The sequence below is a fragment of the Euprymna scolopes genome, chromosome 43 (assembly GCF_053919585.1).
Source record: "Euprymna scolopes isolate OS-2025 chromosome 43, ASM5391958v1, whole genome shotgun sequence".
NCBI lineage: Eukaryota > Metazoa > Mollusca > Cephalopoda > Sepiida > Sepiolidae > Euprymna > Euprymna scolopes.
In genome coordinates, this window is record NC_136524.1 from 43,834,447 (window position 1) to 43,856,334 (window position 21,888).

Below are 21,888 nucleotides of genomic sequence, written 5' to 3' on the forward strand. Positions count from 1 at the left end.
AAGAAGGTCCGTCAGTGGGACGAAAGCCAAAGGAAAAAATGGAAGAATGTGATAAAGATGGACTTTCAAACAAAAAAACAGGGTTTGTATTACTGTACACACAGATTCGAAAAAGTTGTCAAAAAACAAATATATAACAAATAAATGTTATCAAAGGCAAGATAAGTTACTTTTCTGCCAAACTGGATATATTTTTCGGGTTTTTATTCAATGTAACATGTTTATTCAGCTCAAAAACCATACAGTGTTTACCGATGTATTGGAACATTCAAGATGGCGTCTTATTCTCTCTTTAACACGGTAAGTGTGGGAAAAGATGTTATAAATAAAAAACCGGATAAAATACTGTTAAAAACTCGCTCAATATATGTTACCGTGACATAGGTTGACATATATTCGGCGGGTTTTTAATAGTATTTTGTATAGTTTTTTATTTATAACACCTTTTTACATACTTACGGTGTTAAAGAGGGTGTGAGACGCCATCTTGAATTTTTGAATACATCGGTAAACACTGTATGTTTTTCGAGCTGAATAAACATGTTACATTGAATAAAAACACAAAAAATATATCCAGTTTGGCAGAAAAGTAACTTATCTTGCCTTTGATAACATTTATTTGTTATATATTTGTTTTTTGACAACTTTTTCGAATCTATGTGTACAGTAATACAAACCCAAGAAACAAATAAAATAAGTTACTTTGAAAGCCAAGTTCTTAAAGCCATCCAACACATAGCAACATGTAACTACTACTTCTAGCACCACCACCACTACTACTACTACTACTACTACTACCACCACCACCACTACTACTACAGATGATGATTTTTTTTAAAAGAAAATGTGGTACTTATACATTTCTAAATAACATTATTATTTCAAAATGGTAATATAAGTGCATAAGCACAAAAAATTGTTTATCCGGGAAAAATATATTGAGCCTGCATCAGAATGACGTAAGATATATGGTATAATCCAAAAATATGGTGCTTATACATTTATGTTAGCATGTTTTTTTTTTTTTTAAATAGTGTTTTCAAGCTAAATTCAAGTACAATATCTTTTTTTTTTAAGTGTTAGGTGAAAGTACAGAAAGAATGGCTTTCTAAATAACATTATTTCAGCATGGTAACATAAGTGCATAAACATAAAAAATTGTTTATCCGGGACAAATGCATTGAGCCTGCATCAGAGTGACGTAAGATATATGGTATAATCCAAAATAAATAAGCGTCCACGGTTGGTGTGTGCCCACCATAGAGAAACATTGGCACTCAAATATGGAACCATTCCGATACGAAAATAAGACAAATGCAAATTTAGGCATTGTCGGGGTTCAAGGTGGCAGCATAAAAATAATTGTTTTTTTTTTTGTTTTTTTTAGGATATGTTATCTCGTTCACATGAGTTCATTGTCAGTTGGAAAGAAGACTAAAAGAAAAGTATGCGGCTTGGGTGAAGATGCAAGCAAGCTTCGGAACAGAAAAACCTCTTGCGTTGGTGAAGTACAATATTGAGAGTTAAGAGTTCTGACCTTTTTTTTTTTTTTGTTTCTTTCAAGAATAAAGAATAGTCATAAGTGTTACTTACATGTCGGAAAGGGTAAGCTGATACACACATCTCCTGCACTGGGAGCACGATGCGTCAGATCTTGCAGGCATTCATCCACTGAAAAGAAAAAATATTTACATATTAAAAAAAACTTAAAAGACAATGTGTATATGCACGTTTCTTGCATATGCAACTGAAACATTCATTTTTTTTATATTTAGTATTACTCAATTATTTATTTAAATCAAAAATACAATAGCAACAAAATTTTTTTAAATCACTTTCTTTTTTAAATACGTGAATTACAAAATATACATTTTTTTGCTAACCATTTTGGGTTTTTTTATATAATGCAAAAGTGGTTTTTATACACCCTTATCAAGGCCAAGGTGCCATTCAAAAATAAGGGAAACTGAGTGACAGTAATAGTGGAAACTGGGTAGAAGTTGATTATTTACAAAGATGTCTTGGACTTGAAAACAACCATGTTATAGTCAGCTGTGAAGCAACCCTGTGGTGTTGTTGTGTCTCATAGACAGGAAGCTCTAGGAAAGAAGTAGTGGCTTTTATATTTGTGTTGATGGCAAGATTCATTAATCCATATATATTTGTCTCAGAAATGATTGCACACATGAAGGATTATTCTTAATTTTAATTTCTTGCTTGAATTTTTGATACCTTTATAAATATTGCAATTTATTCAATCTTTATTTTCATCAGTCATAATTCTTATATATATATATATATATATATATATATATATATATATATATATATATATATATATATATAGAGAGAGAGAGAGAGAGAGAAAGTGAAAAGCACATCTTATTTTTCTTAATTCTTATATTATTTCATATAGTGAAAAGCACATCTTATTTTTCTTTTATTAATATTATTGGAATCTTTTCTTTTTTTTCCTTGTACACATTTTTTGTGAATTATTCCATGGATTTCTGCCTTTGGATTATTGTGGACCATCTTCTTCCAATTACGGGATTTCCTTGGATTTTACTTGTACAAATGGAAATTCTTTTAACTTTCTTGAAGTTTTACATTTGGATTTTACCGTCACTGGATTTTTTATCTTCCACCAGACTATCCATTAATGTGTAATCACCTTTTTCTTTACCATATTACCTCTGCTTCACTTTTTTTGTTTTCAAGTAAGATCTTTGGCTTACTTGTTGTTTCATCAAATAGTTCTGCATGCAAAATCCGATCCCGCATTTTGCTAATTCCTACCCTCTGATGAGAAGGAAAGTATTTCTTCGAAACTCCGCGGATTAAGGACTATCCATTTATCTAGTGTTTCCTTTTCAGATTAAATATGTTTTTAATTCATTTCAAAGTGTTTTTTAACATATTTTATTAACTGTTTGCTCATATATATATATGTGGGTGTATTATTAGTTTGTTTTTTTTAACTAAAATTTTTTTATATTAAAATTCTGGTAATGTACAATGCCAATAAAATCAAAGTCAATATTAATGAACTTAATTAAGCTCCATGATTATCGGTATTAATAATTGAACATGCGACATGCGTATAGTATGTTTGCAAACATTAAAACAACAAAATATAAAATAAGAAATAAATTCGCCTAAGACCTGATTAAAATAATATCTATGAAAAATAATAAAGAACATGTGAAGGGTAAGAGCAGTAAGATAATTTTAAATATATTGCAGTAATAATTTGGAATGGCATAATAAATGAAGTAATATGCCATTAACTTAACAGATAGAAATTGAACCATAATCTAAATAGAGGAAATAGAATTAAATTTAAATTTAATTATAGAACACAAAAGTAGAAAAAAAATTTTTTTAATCAAATATTAAGTAATTGCAAAATATCAAGATAAACAGATTATGATGCAAATTGAACCTAGATTGCTACAAAGAGAACTAAGTGAAAACTATAAGGTTAAAATCAAGCACGAGTGATTAAGAAAGACAAAAATCAAAATATTTGATTAAGAATAAAAATGAATTTTGATAAAATAATAAGTTTATAAATATAGGCAGAAATCGAGATGTCCCTTAGACTGCCAATGATATCTTGATTAAAAAAGCTCTACCTGGTTAAGAGGAGCAAACAACAGAATAAGTTAAGAAAAGGGATTAAGAGTAAAGGTACATAGAAACTTTATTACACTATCAAGTTAATAAGGGTAACTTGGCCTAAAAAGGTTTTTCCCTCAGCCCTTTTTATATAACCCTTCTTGAATTGATAATGCAATAACGTTACTATTTAACTTTACTCTTTATCTTTTTTTTTTTTTTAAATTTATTCTATATATGATGAACTATCCCATCAATTTCGACATATGAGCTTCTGCCACAACTGAGTTGCTTGGAAATCCACACAGATGATTTGTTTATAGTGGTGAAGGCTTTGTGTAGAACCAACCACGGCTTTTGGTATTACTGCTAACCTTTGTTGGTGCAGATGATTGCCACATGACAGAGTATACAGTGGACCACAGGTTTTTACATCAGAGTTTCTTTCCTTTTCCTAGATTCATGTCTTAAAGACTGGGGTGCAGTGAATTAATGCAGATACCAACTTGAAAATTTCTATGATTCTGCACAGTACATACAGCGCCTAGCCTTCCCAAATGGTCACCCATCTGGTACTGGCCAGGCTCAACGTTGGTTAACTTTGGTGATCTGGCGGGAACTGGGGTGTCAACACGATTGTGCCGTATCTCTCTCTCTCTCTATATATATATATATATATATCTACATATGGTAGTAATAGTATGTCATAATAAGTAGTGCTGTATAGTGGTAAGTAGCAAGAATATACATCTAAAAACAAAAACAGATTCTGTAAGAGATAAAGTACTTGGTAAAAGTTGCAAGTTGTACTCTTCCAAAGATTAAAGCTCCAATCCTCAGTGTGAGCAACTCAAAATATAATTGCAGATTACTGAGGACTCCTACCTAGTCATGACTGACAGAACAGATGTATGCTATCCTTATGGATTCAGTCTCTAAAAACAAAGGATACCCCCCCCCACACACACACTGTGGGGGCAGCTGCGCGTGTAATTGTGTAGCAAGAGTTGCACAATTCCCAATCACACCTCTCCTGAATTGGCACTGCTTGAGTCCAGTGGCAAGGAGAAGTCCAGGACTTGTTGGAAACAATACCGAGATAAGCAGAGAGCACATGCAGCACCTGGAAGTCCCAAATGGTCACCCATCTGGTACTGGCCAGGTTCATCATTGCTTAACTTCGGTGATCTGCCCAGAACCGGTGTATCAAATGTGATTATGCCGTGGATTAAATAAAGGGTTTCTGTTTGAAAATTCATACAGATTCCAGACTTCAAAAAGATACACCTGAAGAAGGCTGGAGGTTACATCGACCAAAAAGTTGTGAAAATAATGCTCAAGATGAGAACATTATGAATAAAATCTTTTTTTATTATTAAAAGTTAAGATATTATTGGTAAAAATAACAGATCTCAAAAGACACAAAATCAATAAACAGAATAAAAGCACCTATGGCAGATACAGTACTAGGCAAAATTCAGTTGTAAGTGACACCCTTCTGGAGATTGAAGGTTCAATTCTCAATAAGCGCAATACTAAGAATACAGTGAATTACTTAACAGAACTTAAGCAGATTACCTGTGTGGATTAAATAAAGAGTTCCATTCAGAATTCTTTGCAGATTCCAGAGTTTGACAAGAAAGTAGGAAATTACTTTGGCCGAAAAGAACACTCGAGATGAGAACAGTAGTGTGAATAATCCAAACAATCAAAATATTATCAATCCACATCTCAAATTTTTTTTTTTAACAGAATACGCAATTGTGCGTTACTGCTTTCTTCCTTTGTTTTCATTTTTTATGAACTCCTTTGAGGGGGAGACAATTCAAGATTCCCCTATCTGAAAATGTCAAATGTAACTTTTAGTTAAAAAGAAAACAAATGCACTAAAAGTAATACAACAGTACAAAATAAAACATTAATTATTTGAACATTTATTGAACTAAAATAAAATTAAAGAAATTCCAAAATTGATTTAAGTTGTCATTATATGAAAATGTATGGATTTTAAAATTTATAAAAAGTTTGTTTTTTTATTTAAATTCAATAAATGTTCAGGTAATTAAGGTTTCATTTTGTGTTATTAGAATTTTCTTAATTTTATTTTAATTTGATAAAAGTTCAGATAATGTTTTATTTTGTACTATGGTATGATAGAATTTGAAAATATGGAGACAGACAGCCATATATTATGGTATTACTTTAGTGTATTTGTTTTGTTTTTAACTAAAAGTAAATGTGGATTGTCTCCCCTTCAAACGAGTTCTTTAAAAATAAAAATTCAAATTGTTCAAAACACACAAAAAATAAATTGGAATAGCTGTATTATTTTGTGCAAATATTTCTTCTTCCATATCTTTAGTCTTTGGAGCAAAGATCTTTTCATATATTATATTCTAGCAGTTCAGCCCGGCTTTGCTTGGGCCCTATGTACTGTTCATAACTTTATGTGCATATGTAAATATATATAAAAAAGTTTTACTCATGTCCAGGTAACCTACATCTAAAATTTCAAGTGTTTAAACCCAAAATTGGCAGAGGAGTTTGGTAGAGTCTGCAAAGGTCAACTCTTTCAACTTTGACCTCTTGGCAGTCAAATTTTCGCCCAAAAGCTGATTAAAAAGCTTGCTGCATGTCTGAATACCGTTTATGTAACATTTCAAATGTTTAGACCGAAAATTGGTTGAATAGTTTGCTAGAGACCACAAAGGTCAAATCTTTTGAACTTTGACCCTTTGGCAGCCAAATTTTAGGCTAAAAACTGATTAAAAAGCTTGTTCTATGTCTGAATACACTTTATGTACAATTTCAAATGTTTAGACCAAAACTTAACTGAATAATTTGGTAAAGACCGCAGAGATCAATTTTTTTTAACTTTGACCCCAATTTTGACCCCTTAACATTCGTTTTGGGCTCAAACTAAATTAAAAAGTTTGATCCATGTCCAAGTAACCTACATCTAAAATTTCAAGTGTTTAAACCCAAAATTGGCGGAGGAGTTTAGTAGAGTTTTCAAAGGTTAAATCGTTGAACTTTGACTCCTTGACAGCTAAATTTCTGGCTGAAAACTAATTGAAAAGATTTTCCCAAATCTCAATAACCTTAATGTCAAATCTCGAGTCTGCAAACTGAAAATTGACAGTAGTTATGTATGGAAATACACAGACACAGACGATTTCATTTTTATAGATATATAGATAGAATCAACTTTATTAGCGAGGTGGGAGGAGTTTGTAAAATACGCTTAAATATGATATTTTTAATTTGTCCAGATTTTGTATATATTATTATAAAGTCGTGATTTCAAAAGTAAAAAAAAAAAGTATTTGGGTGCCATCAGCTAGAATCGAAAGCAAAACTGTAGCATTCAAAGCTGGTGATGTTACCACTGTACCAACATGACACGCATATGAACTGATTAAAAATAAACTAAGATGAATGTACAAAATGTATAACGATTTGTTTTCAATTCTGCCCATTTTTAACTATTTTAACCGGCTAAAGAGCCATAAAAGAACAGTCCGTAAAAAAAATCCTATCATTTGAGGCCCTTAGCACCACTCTGCAACTTTTAGTTTCGAAAGAGATAAAGTTTGAAAATATGGAGACAGACAGACATATTATTTATGCTTTTTATATATTAGATTATGGTTATTACTTTTGTGTATTTGTTTTGTTTTCAATTAAATGTTATGTAGAATTGTCTCTTCCTCAAAGGAGTTCTTCAAAAATAAAAGTTGTTCAAAAACACAGTAATAAACAAGTGCCACAGAAAAGTGCTCTCAAAAAAAAAAAAAATAATAATACCTTGAATGGCTGTATTATTTTGTGCAAATATTTCTTCTTCCATATCTTTCGTCTTTGGAGCAAAGATCTTTTCAGTATTAAGCTGCGGACCAGGAATGGATTCTTCTGATGATGGAGACTGCACCAGATCCACCAGCACTTCTTTGTTTTCTATTGCCAAAACTTCTTTGACCTCTTCCACCTCTTCTTCATCATCGCATCCGGCCAACTGAACAATAGACACAATTTCATGTCTGTCCAAGATTTCACTAAAATAGAAAAGGCAAAGACATTTAATTGAAACACAAGTTTTGAAAAATAAGAAATAAAAAAAAATTGATTATCCAAATTCATTCATTTTTTTTTTAATTTTATTTTATTACTTTATTGAAACCAAACATATTTTCATGGGTTTTTATTTAAATCAAAAATACAACAGAAACAAAATCCATTTTTATTTTTTTTTTTTAAAAAAACATCACATTTTTTTTCTTACATAAGTTAATTACAAAATATATATTTTTGGTTCTTGTCCAGAATTCAAAAACAAAAAATAAAAAGAAAAATCTATATAATGTATGTACCCATGATGAAACAAATATATCATATCGGAGTTTTGATTTACCCAAAACCACACACACCTCCAAACACCCGGGCAACGCCGGGTGCCCCCCGCTAGTCTATAATATAAATCTCACCTGTATGTTTAAATGTATGTATGTATGTATGTTTGTATGTCTGCCTAAAACGTCTGACAGAGGCGACAGATTTTCACAAAATTGGTATTGTTTTGAACCTTGGCCTTTCGGACAACAGATATCGAAAAATTGGCTAAAAACGTTAATTCCTTCACCCTCAACTGGGCACTTTTCTACAAGGAGGGGGGGGTCGCTTTTTTTGCCGAAACTCATCCCCTCTTTTTGATTGACTAGCCTTAATTTAAACCTTCGCCACTTCCGGTTTGGCGATAGAGGCAATGGCAAAGACATCACATTTTTTTTCACATTCTTTTTCTCCTTCCCAGTATGGGCTCAAGCCTGCCTGCCTACTACCACTTAACCTTACCCTAACCACTTATTTTTTTTTTTTGCTCAACACACACCTCCAAACGCCCGGACAATGCCGGCCACCCAGGCTAGTTCGCATATAAGGGATATTAACCTTCTACACTGCCCTTTAATTTCATAAGTGATCACTTAAGATTTCTTCATGGCATAATCTCCTTGCAACTTCAAATATATCATTTCTATGAAATTTATACCATACGTATAAAATTCTCAGAGTAAGACAGTAGAAGTCATTCTGAATATTTACATTACCCCCTTTATCGGCTGAATATCTATGTACCCCTATCTCCAAGTGACCCATGGAGACAGTACTTTGTTAAAACTTCTTTTCTTTTTTCTATTATTCTTTATGTAAATACAGTCATATATATATATATATATATACATATATATATATATATATATATTATGTAAATACAGTCATATCTTGCTACGATGTGCAGACTGTTTCAATCATATTTGATTTCATCAGGCAAGAAAAATTCAAATACAAAAATTAAAAAGGTTCCAGACCTTTTAAAATTTTGAGGAGAGAAAATACGCCATGACTGGCATGAAGCAGAACTAAAGAACTTTAGCCTTGCTTCATGCTAGCAACATCATGATTGTTGGATAGTAGGGGAACTGCTGATTGCCTATTATTAATATACTTATTATAAATTTTCCATAAATCATGAGTTGTGCTTGTATTTTAATGGAATGTTCTCGAATGTGCCCCTTGACATAATACTCCCGACAAAACGGGCAGAAGTGCAATGAGTTCATTAGAGAACTTTTCATTAAAATACATGTAAAAAAATAGCACCACAATGCAACATTGCAGCGATGAGAGAAGGCTTGGAGTTTAAAAGCATTATAGATTTTCCAGTAGACTTAAACCTAGAAACAAAGAAAGTTTCCATGTTTTTAAAAGGTATTGGTTTATCATTCATTTTAATATGCTAACACGTGTTAGACAACTTTTAAAATTTTACTTCCAAACCAACATATCTCTGACTAAGTTTTTATTTATCCCTCTTTCTCTCAAGTCCATCTCCGTCAATTCTTTCGATGTTTTCTTTAGCCTTCCCCTGTAAAATTGAACATGATACCCTAACTGTTCTACATCTCCTGACCCCAAAATTCTCATCCACTCTTTTAAGGTGACCAAATCAACAAAGTCTCCTGTCCTACACACATCTCTTATTTTCATGAATATAAAAAGTGCATTATGTGCCTGTAAAAAATTTTTTTTTTAAATATTATAAATAATTTTCTTACCTTAGTACATAGTGTACACATACAACATACTGAGATTTCTGCGAACGTTGGTCGTAAATGATAGTAGCTTGAGTGACTACCCACACATGACCACCTCTTTTGGCCAGAAATCTATACTGTTCAGTCATTATTTGACCTTTACCAATCACTAAAATAAAAATTAAAACAAAATATACTGTATTATCTTATACATATATGTATATAAATATATATATTAGGAGATACATTTGGTAAAAAAAAAAAACAGGGAAAAAAGTGGTCAATACTTTAGTAGAGGTAAATATGTTTATAACACGATCAGCTGGTCACTAGTCATGACACCATTTATAACACAATCAGCCGGTCACTGGTCACGGCACCATTTATAACACAATCAGCCGGTCACTGGTCACGGCACCATTTATAACACAATCAGCCAGTCACTGGTCACGGCACCATTTATAACACAATCAGCCATGTACATGTTTTTATTATTTCAACCTAGGGTTATTTTACCTTAAATCATTACAAATTGTTTCAATCTACAGGACAATAATATTATCCTGCCGATCTCTTCAGATAATTAAATCAGCATGTGCAACTTATTTTACTGCTGTCCCTGACTGACACTCATGTTTCTCTTTCTAACCCCGTAATATTTTCCCTTTCTTTTCTTCCTCTCTTAACAACCTCCCCTCTTCTTTTAAATTCATTTTAACATTAATTTCTTTTTGTCTAGTTCTTAATATTTAAGTATAATTCCTAAGTACATATAATCTTTATTTCTCCCCCAACCCTCTTCCTCTCTTTTCCTTTTCTTCCCTCTCACTCACCCCATTCCTTTCTTTATCCAGCACTTCAAATCTTGGTATTTGATGCTCATTTGTAATTTTTAAGAATCTTTTATTTTGACTTGAATTATCTGAAGAGATCGGCAGGATATTATTATTATTATTATTGAAACAATTTTTAATGATTTAAGCAAAAAAAAAACCCCGAAGTTGAAATGATAAAAACATTATATATATATATATATATATATTAATTATATATATATATATATATATATATATATATATATATTAATTATATATATATATATATATATATATATATATATATATTATATATATATATATTACATTACATGTATATGTATTATATATATATATATATAAAATCAAAGATGGCATAAATGTCATCAAACAAAATTACTACTACACTTCTCATCTTTTAAGATTTATTTAATTTTCTTAGTTTTGTAAAACAAAAGTAAAATTAAACAGATTATTTCAGTGAAGAATGTATTTTTTAAAAAATTAAACATTTAAATAATTATTTTTATTAGTATTTTTAAGATTTTAAATAATTCTTTTTTATTCTTTCTAAATTTATTCAATTAAAAGTTAAATCCGAAAAAAAAAAAAAAAAAAAAAACTGTGAACATGGCTATATATTTGAAATTTTTTTTTTTCTTTTTTTTAGGAAAAAAAATAAAAATCTGACCAGCAATTTCAGGTGAATACCACTAAAACATGAATTTTCATAGCTGGTTAATATTTCTAAATAACGACAAAATCCAAATTAACCTTCTCCTACTTATTACATTTGTCTCTGCCTTTTTTTTTTTTGTTGCTATAGTCACGTTTACCTCAAACAAAGGAAAAATTGTGAATGTAACTATATTTGAAAATATTTTTTCCTTAAAAGAAAAAAAAAAAACAACTATGACCAATAATGGACAAGTAATTAATTCCAGGTGAATACCACTAAAATAGCTAATTTTTTAAATAGTGACAAAATTCAAAATTAGTCTTCTCCTGCTTATTATATCCCTCTTTTTCTCTTAATTTTTAAAAATCTTTTTCAGTCATGTTCACCACAAAGGCACACTGCCACTTAAGGACATAAGCGGCTACTATTTGGGACCATGTTTAGCAGAGTTGAGAGAGATATCAATTTACATGTTAACATTAAACTTATGCATATCAGTACAGTCAGGGAAGCAGGTAACAAAGGGGGAATTCCAAAGTCTAGCAGTGTGAAGGAAGAAGACTAGAAGGCTTTCTGACATGTAAAGACCTCTACCGAGAAGACGGGTGGGTTTTTTAAACAGGTTTGCAAAGTATTTATAAAACAGGCAGAAAGATGCAACATTGCTGCAATGGGAAGGTTGGAGTTTACTTGACAATAGGGGACCTATTAGAGTGGAGACTTTTGGGGGCCTTGCCCAAGATGTAGAGAATAGTGGTAGATGCACCAGCCTACATGTGGCAACAATACTCCATGCATGGGCAAATGGTGGCTTTGTAGAAGTACAGGATACTCTCAGGTGCAAGTATTATTTTTTTAGCTGGTATTAAGAAAATTGCTGTTTTTTTTTTGTTTGTTTTTGGATTGCAGAACATGATTGAGTTTTGCAAAGAGATAGGAAAAAACTAACATCAATGTTTGGTGTATTTTTAGCTTGAAAACCAGTATCTTCGTACAGCCTAATCTGGGAGCACCAGATGGCCTAGCAGGTATTGGTCAAAGTGGACCTGAACACAATGGTAACTAAGGAGCAATTTTACACTTCTCACAGGCCCCAGAAGGATAGAAGGAAGGTGAGAGAGTAGTAGGATGTGTAACATAAGAGAAGGACATATAAATAAATAACGTAAATAAAAAAGAAACATAGCATAAGAAAAGAGAATTATTTGTTTCTAACTATGCAATATATATTTTTCTGTAGAAATCTACTTTATTTCCAATTTTATATACCACTCCTTATTTAAGAAGCTCGATGTAATTACAGAGCAATATAGTGAATAAATGACAAAAGTCTATATTCCAAAGTTCACAATGTTGACCATCTAACAATTTATTCCTTTAATTCAGTTGACTTTTACAATTCTTGACAGTAAATAAAGTGCGTTTGGACATGATTAAAATCTGAAAATTGGAAGAGAAGCTGTAAATAGTTTACATGTTTCAATTACACCATTTTGAATTTCCTTCTGATGGATTGAATGCTGCTATTTCTTCTGATGAGTTAAGAGCATGATTGATATAATAATTAAGCGATTGATTTTGTGCTATAAAGCAGATACTGTCAAGAATTGGAAATATCAACTGAATTAAAGGAATAAATTATAAGATGGTCAACATCATGAACTTTAGAATATAGACTTTTGTCATTCATTCACTATATATATATAATAAAAATTAAAATTAAATTTACCAAAATGATTCAAGATCGTAAAATTAAAGTATATTATCAATATTAAATAATTAATATTTATAAAGTTATAACTTTCTTGAATTTATATATTTGGATTTTACCGTCACTGGATTATTTATCTTCCACCAGACTATCCTTTTATGTGTAATCACCTTTTTCTCCACCATATTCCCTCTGCTTCACTTTTTTGTTTTCAAGTATGATCTTTGACTTACTTGTTGTTTCATCAAATACTTTTGGATGCAAAATCCGATCCCGCATTTTGCTAATTCCTATCCTCTGATGAGAAGGAAAGTACTTCTTCGAAACTCTGCGGATTAAGGACTATCCACTTATCTAGTGTTTCCTTTTCATATTAAATATGTTATTAACTCATTTCAAAGTGTTTTTTAACATGTTTTATCAACTGTTTGCTCGTGTATATATATATATAACAACTTCATTTACTCACATAAATTTAATATACGAAAGTATAGATTTATGCGTAAACTTTAAGTATTTACTTCAAAAATGCTCAATACATAGGTAGAGCTAGTTAGTAATTTATAAGATATATATGGCGATTAAGCTACACTGAATATTCTGCGTTTCATCCACTATAGGATTCGTCAGGCTTATGCGCATAAGCCTGACGAATCCTATAGTGGATGAAACGCAGAATATTCAGTGTAGCTTAATCGCCATATATATTTTATAAAATACTATATATATATATAGTGTATGATGTACCAACATTGATTCATCAGGTCATGGATCATCTAATGTTCCTATATTGATTTACTGCAATTTTTAAATGAATGCAAGCACAATGAATAAAAAAGTTGTTGTTTGTTACTTACAATCTTTAAATGTCTTCCCTACAAGTTCCCCGTCAAGGACATGGTAATAATCATATAGGGGCCGTCCAATTATATCATCGGAATTGTAACCAACCAATTCCTTAATTCTAAAACAAATAATAATAATAACAATAATTATAAAAACAACAAAAACAACAATAATAATAGCAATAAAGAATCGTTGGAAGATAAGCAGAAATGTAAAGAAAGAATCAAAGCAGAAAAGTTGACCGAGTTGGAAAGAATGAAACTTCATGGTCAGTTTGAGCAAGATACACAAAAATGTCAGGACACGTGGAATTTTCTGTCTAAAGATGACTTGAAAAGAAAAGCAAAGTCTTATATTTGCTGCCCAGAAACAGGCACTAAATACAAATGCGACAAATAAAAACATCTATGGGAAGAACTGTTCTGATAAGTGCAGGTTGTGTGGTATAATCTCTTGAAACAGTGTCACACATTATTAGTGTGTGTTCTATACTTGCTCAAAATGAATACAAACGTCGCCATGACAAAATTTGCACCGGAGTTTGTGCCAAAAGTTTGGAATCTAAGTGACAGACAAATGGTACCAACATCACCCAGAAAGGGTAGTGGAAAATGAGGATGTTAAGATTCTCTGGGATTTCATGATTCAGTCTGACCAAGAGATAACTCACAGTGAACCGGACATTGTAGTTATGAACAAAAAAACCAATGAACACCAAATTATTAATGTAGCTTGCCTAAACGACATCAACTTAACAGACAAGAAGAACAAGAAACTACAGAACTATCAGAACTTGAGGGTGAAGATCACTAGATTGTGGAATAAGAAAACTTCCATTATGCCAATAATTATAGGTGCGCTTGGTTCAATTCCTTGGGAATCAGATACAACATCACCGTACTCCAGAAGTCAGTTCTGCTTGGCACAGCAAATATCCTATGCCAGGCACTATTTATCTAATTGACTCTTTGACTATCCTCCCTAGTTTTGGTGTAAGAGCCAGCTCTTGGGAAAAAAAAAAACAAAAACACATAAAATATCACAACACTAAAGTTAATGGGACAATAATAACAATAATATTAAGAACAACAAAAATAATAATAATAATAACAATAATAATAATCCAGCAGACCAGAGCGTGAAGATCAAGGAGACAGAGAAAAGGAGCAAATACACAGAACTGGCGAGAGAGCTCAAAGGGGTCTGGAAGATTAAGAAAGTCAAAATAACTCCACTAACTGTAGAAGCACTAGGAACAATACTGAAAAACATCGAAACAAAAGATGAGAGAGATTTGAATCAAAAGGATGGCTAAGAAGATACAACAGCTAACAATGAAAACGGCCGAAATATTAAGGAAAACCCTTGACTGCGGAAACTAACACCACACTTGAACTATAGACACAAACTGGACACCCAGAAACTACTAGAGATGTATAACACAAAGAAACATCACATGGAATCATAAAAAAGAAACTGAAATCTTGAAAACCTTTCTAAATCAGATTTAAATGTGAATATGGTTCATATTTCATTAGGATTGGATTTATGTATTGGAAGTTTTAAGGAAGTTCTGACTTCATAGCTCAATTAGGAGGGAGCAGTAGATATCCAACATGTAGAAGAGACATAGATTCAGGATCATTTCCTCAGAGAATCTTATACATCTATATATTAACTAGCGGGGGTACCTGGTGTTGCCCGGGTGTGTTGAGTAAGGAACTCCCCCCCCCAAAAAAAAAAGTAGGTGGTCTGGGTGAAGAGAGGTATTAAAAAAAAAACGTGGTAGTATGCAGGCAGGTTCGAACCCGTAACGCAAAGGAGGGAAAAAAAAACATGTAACATCTTAGTCGATGTCTATCATGCAACTGGAATTCGAGAGCATTGAAATTAAACATACTCAATCCAACTGATACGATGACTTGCTAAAATGTCAGCAAAAAAAGTGAATCCTCTTTGTACAAAGCTGCCTAGCTGAGGGTGAAGGAATTAATGTTTTTGGCCAATTTTTCGATATTTGTCGTCCGAAGGTTCGAGCTCGAAAACTATACTGATCTTATGAGAATCCATTAAGTGTGTTGAAAGTTTTTGTGAGACATACACGTACACACACACACACATTTTGCTTTTTATATATTAGAAGATAATAACGTAGTACCTTTAACGAACATACATACATACATACATCCGTGTGTCACGGTTTCCAGATTATAAATCATTTGATCGGGAGATCCTATTTATTAAAAAGGAGGATAGAAGGTAATAACATACTACAGACCTTAAAGTAGTATATACATATACGCTAATTTAATATTCATATTCTGTTATCCCCTTCCATCCTCCTTTTTAATAAATAGGATCTCCCAATCACCGAAGACACAATAAAAAAAAAAAAAATGATTTTGCTTTTGGGCTGTCCGTGAAACTAAAATATACTTTTTGGTTTTCTGACTAAGATCCAAGAGTAGTATCTGTTCTGTCTAAAGAAGGTATAATGATATTGTGGGGTTTCTGTTCGCGCCGGGCATCCATACAATAGAAATATGTTACAGATTCCTATAAGGATATTGGAGATAAACCGTAATAACCAGATATATTTTGGCACTACATTAACAAGATTACTTAGATGATATATACTTTTACAGTTTTAACAAAAGGGCTACAATAATATCGTGGGATCTCCAGTCATGCTAGACGTCAACAGAATGCCTAGCAGCAATATATTACGTACGAAAGATGTCACTGTGGAATTTCCACAGGTCCTGCTAGTCTATATAAATAAAACAGATGTACGTGTGTCTGTGTGTATGAATATTTAAACAAACTCTCAAACTACTGGTCACATAACACTGAAATTAACATGAAATAACAATCAATCATCAGGGATGGTTTAATAAAATCTTTGAGTGGATGAATAACACATACAGGAATATGTCCGCAAGTTGAAAAGTAAAATGTTCATTTCAACTTGTCGACATATTTTAATACTTCTTTCTGCGCATGCCTAAATTTAATTCATTTCTTCAAATAGTTTAATATTAAATCTTTTTTTTTTAACCTATCTCTTGATAGTTACATCAGTAGGAGATGCGGCTGGAGCACTAAATGTTTTGATTTTGATTCTAGCTGATGGCACCCAAGGCAATATTTTTTAAAACTTTTGAACTAACTACTATATATTAGGTACAATATAATACCTAATAGAGAATTGGCTCTATAATAATAACTATGAAATCTGCATGAATTAAAATATGTTAAGTATATTTTAGGATCAGGAAGGTCAGGTGCCCCTTGCTAGAATGATGTAAAGTTTATCAAAATAGAATTTATCTTAAGTTTTAAAGGAAGATTGGCCTTATAACTTCTTCAATAGGACAATTAAAGATTTGTGGCCACTTCCATTGTTTTCCTCATAAAATATTATACATGTGATTTAAAGTTCATAAAAATAGGATATGTTTGAAAATGTTATGGTTTCTGCTTTTGTAAACCCTGTAGGGATGCATTTAGAGACTGGGGATTACTTCCAACATCTTATGTGGAGAGTTTAAAAAGTACTAAAATATAAATTTAGGTTTTTGATGAGATGATTCCAATATTTTTGCAGATCCCAACTCAATTCTCAAATTCCCTCAATATATAGATATAGAGTTGGCTTCTTTTTTTTTTTTTTTTTTATATTACCATAAAAAGAACCCTTGTAAACACTTGTCTATATTTTCGCAAATGGAGGGAAAAAAACACTTATCAGAAGTGCATTATAGATTTCAGCTTTAAAAATCAATAAATATTTACCATTTTATCATTTCATCATTAGTACGAACAATGGAAATTTACATTTTAAATGAAAGCAACAAATTTTAAAGAAATCTTTTTTTGCATTTGAAAACAGGCATACGTTTTTGTGACTCTGCTTAAACCATTTCAACACAAATTAAGATATCAAAAGTGCTTTATAGATTTCAGCTTTAAAAATCAATAAAAATTTACCATTTCATTATTGATACTAACAATGGAAATTCAAGTTTTAAATGAAAACAAAATACTTCTAAAGGAATCATTTTTTGCATTGGAAAATAGGCATATGTTTTTGCAACTCTGATTAAACCATTCCAACATTAATTAAGATACTTACTTTTCATCCCAAATGGTGAATTTCATGTCCATACTGTGTTGACTGAGGAATGTTTTCTGTCCCAAAGGAACTTCGATATTTGATGGATGAGGTATCTGTTCTCCGAAAGCAAACAAGTATGTCATCAAATCGCCATTCTTAGTTTTATCGTTCTCAAGTATCTGATTCTCTATCTCCCCGTTTTCAATTTTGACAGTCACTGTCTTTGGATCGAGTCCTTTTGGTAAATAAAATATATAGCCAGTGAACTTTATAACCTATAAAAAAAAAGAAAGAAAAAATAGAATGTTTACTGAAGTGATTGAAGAGTTGTAATGTTCCAATTACAAACAAACAAAGGAAATAAATAAATAAAAATCCGGGCCTGCATTTTTTCTTTTTTTAACAAAAGTTATTACACGTCAACATTACTTAAAAAATCTCTCACTGCCACATGCCCATCTAGCCCGGTGAGTATTTCTCCTTCCTCCAACCGCAAGTCGGCTACAGCTGGCCCGTTCTCGTCCTCGACTTTACACGTCCATTTTCTTTGACGCACACTTTGCTTCTCTTGACCACATGGTGCATTTTTTCTCCTATTTTTCCTTTTCTTCTCACACACACTTCCTAATTTGCATATGTTTTTTTTTTTCAACTATTGAGAGCATTGCCAAGGCTGCTGTGAAGAAGGTGGGCTCTCTCTACTGTACTAGAAAGTTACTTACGCCTGAAAGTATGCTGTACCTCTATAAGGCCACCATTCGCCCATATATGGAGTACTGTTGTCACATTTGGGCTGGTGCTTCTGCTACTTGTCTCTCACTCCTGGACAGGGTTCAAAAGAGAGTCACCAACCTGATAGGTCCTGTCATCTAGGCTTCAGCCTCTGTCCCATCGATGAAATGTAGCATCCCTCTGCCTGTTCTACAAGTATTTTAATGGTGAATGCTCAGATGAACTACAAGCACTTGTACCCCCTCGATGTAAATACCCCCCAACAAACCCAACAAGCAGCTAAATCCCACCCTTACACAGTAGAGATCCCTAGGTTTAAGAAAGCCTTCTACTCCAATAGTTTCTTATCCAGAACTGCTGGATTTTGGAACACCCTTCCGGGATTCTGCTTTCCCAACTGTAATATATCTTGCTGCTCATCTCTCTTCATAATTTCCCTGCAACTTATGTTCCCAATAGTAGCCCCCTACTTCAAAGTGGCACCCTGCTTTGTTTGGGGTGAAAACTGAAAAAAAAAAAAAAACTGCTGTTGCTAATCTCTTTGCAAGCCAGCCATCCTTTGCTGCTGCTGCTATTTTCTCATGACTTTGTATGCACTATGTTACAGAGTCAGAATCATTAAAAGTCTTGTGAAGCACTATTCATCATCGTATTGTCTGAATCTGAAGATTCTATTATTGGCATTCAGGGTTTGTTACATATTTTAAATGTCCATTTTCAAGGAATTTCCAAAGATTTTCAAGATCTTCTCCAGCCCAATTCAAGTTTTCAAAACAAAATTTGATAAAAAATGATACAACAAGCCAAAAAACTTAACTGACAACAGGAAAAGTCATTTTCATTCACATACAAAAAAACATGCCTGTCAACCATCATATTTACATTCTCTGACCCACTTATATTTGGCCAACAAGTGCGATTAAATGTTATTTTTCATATTATAGATTGGTGTTCATTTTACTGTTTAAGTTTTTAATTTCAGGTATTGTGGATACAAGAGTTACGTCCCTATATCATGAAACTACGCGAAGTTATTATACAGACAACATCAGGTAGTTTCATGATAACGGGATGTAACTCTTGTATCCACAATAATACAGTGTAATTTCAGAACAATTTATTTCGATTTTATTTTCAATATTAAAAAAAAAAAAGTTTAATAGTATTTTTATTAATACTTAAAAAATAATTCAATAGTATTTATCTCGATTTTATGTTTAATATTTTGACATAAAATTTTTACTGAATATTAAGAATATGATTCTCAAGACATTTTCCATATTTTCAAGGATTTTCCAATGTAATAATAGAAATAAGGCCTTTTCAAAGCAAAAAATCAAAATTCAAGGATTTTTTTAAGCTTATGCGAACCCTGGAGTTGGTTTCCCTGATACATGTATCATGATTATATACATAGACAAAGAGACACACGTATTGAGATATACATGCAACAGACAAAATCCCCTCTCCCTGCTACGCTACAAACAGGGTCGCTAGAAACACGACTATAGATCCCATCAGAAAGACTGAATGAAAAGAGTATTGAAGAGCCATTATCATCAATGTCTGCGATAACAGACCTGATACCAGTAAAAGAAGAGGGAGAATTCTGCACACAGACCAAAACTTTCTACCCCCTTTGTCAATTGGTTGGTTGATGCATCAAAAAATATAAACACATCTTAAGAATATCTATCCTTGTCTACATAAAAAAAAAAAAAATGTTTTTTGATGCTTATTTAGAAGTAAACCTATTTTCGAAACAAAAATACAAAAAAAAACCCAAAAAAACTCATGATGTATGTACCCATCATAGGACAAAGATATCATTTTCAAAATAAAAATCATGTAAATTGATCAGGTAGTTTCTTTTTAAACTAAGAAAATCAAATTTTATCACTAAGTGCTACATTATGTTTTGATCCACCATATTTTATAAATAAGGGGAAGACAACTCAATTCAAACTATCAAGATCAAAATCAGCCTTATCATGAATACAATTTATTATTAAAATTGCTAAAATTCCTTAAAAAAAAAAAAAAAATAGATCAATTTACATAATTTTTGGAATATGACATCTTCGTTACATGACGGGTACGAATACCAAAGATTAATTTTTTTTACAATTAAGTTTTTTTAAATAAGTCTAAATCTAAACAAACACCAGTTTTTTTTTCTTCGTCCAAGCATATTATATGGGAGGGGGAGGGGGTGATCACCAAAGTTATCTCTATGGAACTCCTTACCTTGTACGAGGCAGATTTTATATTAATGTTTCTTCCTTTATTTGTTAACGTACATTTCAGTCTCACAGAGAATGACCTTCTGTACGGATCACGTTCGCAGGCAAACGATTTTTCTGAAAACATTTCTCTGAATTCATCGTGGTCACACGGATGAGTGAACTCAAAGATATTCTGGCCCATAAATTCAATCTACAAAATAAAGAAAATAAGCAAAAATACAAAAACCCGTATAGGTAAATACACACACAGATAAATATACAAATATATATTGATACAAAAGTTAAAGGAATAACATTCTATAATGTTACCCTTGCTTAGAATTGGTGAGTGGGTAAGCATGAAACATTAGTGCCTGTAAATATAAAAATAATTAATATTTATTTTTAAAAACATACATGCACACAATGGTTAGTTGTATCCCAATGAAAACAAAAAAAAGAATCAGTCCACAATGGGACTTATTAAGAACTAGTGAGGCTATCTGGCATTGTGTCGAGGTGGTGTAGTAAGGAATCTCAAGAAGAGGTGGGGGTGGGGGTAAAAAGTGGTAGTGGCTGGGAGGGGGTCAAAACAACAGTAGGTAAGCAGTTTGGTTGGAGAGAGGTCCAATGAAAAAAAAAAATTTAAAAACAAAGGTGGTAGCAGACAGGCAGGATCGAGCCCGTAACGCGAAGGAGGAAAAGAAGGTAAAAGAAAAAAAAAAAAAGCCTAACGTCTTCACTGATGCGTCCATCACACAACTGGAAGTCGCAAGCATCGGAATTAAGGGTAGTCAATCGAAAGGAGATGATGACTTGCGAAAATGTCGACAAAAATAAAGTGACCCCCTCCCCTGTAAAAAAACGACGAAGTTGAGGATGAAGAAATCAATGTGTTGGGCCAAATTTTCGATATTTGTCGTTCAGAAGATTGAACTTTAAAATGATACCAATTTTGTCTCGTTCTGATGTGTCTGTCAGAAATTTTTGTGAGACATGTAAACACATATATTTGCCTTTTATATATACTAGCGGGGGAGGGGGGGGGTA

At 32.1% G+C, this 21,888-nt stretch overlaps 1 protein-coding gene across 19 annotated transcripts in view; it reads right to left on the reverse strand.

Annotated features, from left to right (window-relative positions):
* Window positions 1-21,888, reverse strand: part of LOC145268305 (hypoxia-inducible factor 1-alpha-like) — a 347,774-nt gene that overhangs the window by 129,721 nt on the left and 196,165 nt on the right. For all 19 annotated transcript variants that reach the window (XM_080123749.1, XM_080123746.1, XM_080123754.1 and 16 more), the window contains exons 4-9: window positions 20,861-21,049; window positions 17,900-18,156; window positions 13,776-13,882; window positions 9,735-9,882; window positions 7,429-7,676; window positions 1,594-1,671 (exon numbers count right to left, since the gene is read on the reverse strand). In XM_080123749.1, the coding sequence (XP_079979875.1) occupies window positions 1,594-1,671; window positions 7,429-7,676; window positions 9,735-9,882; window positions 13,776-13,882; window positions 17,900-18,156; window positions 20,861-21,049 (1,027 nt within the window). The remainder of the gene's footprint in view (window positions 1-1,593; window positions 1,672-7,428; window positions 7,677-9,734; window positions 9,883-13,775; window positions 13,883-17,899; window positions 18,157-20,860; window positions 21,050-21,888) is intronic.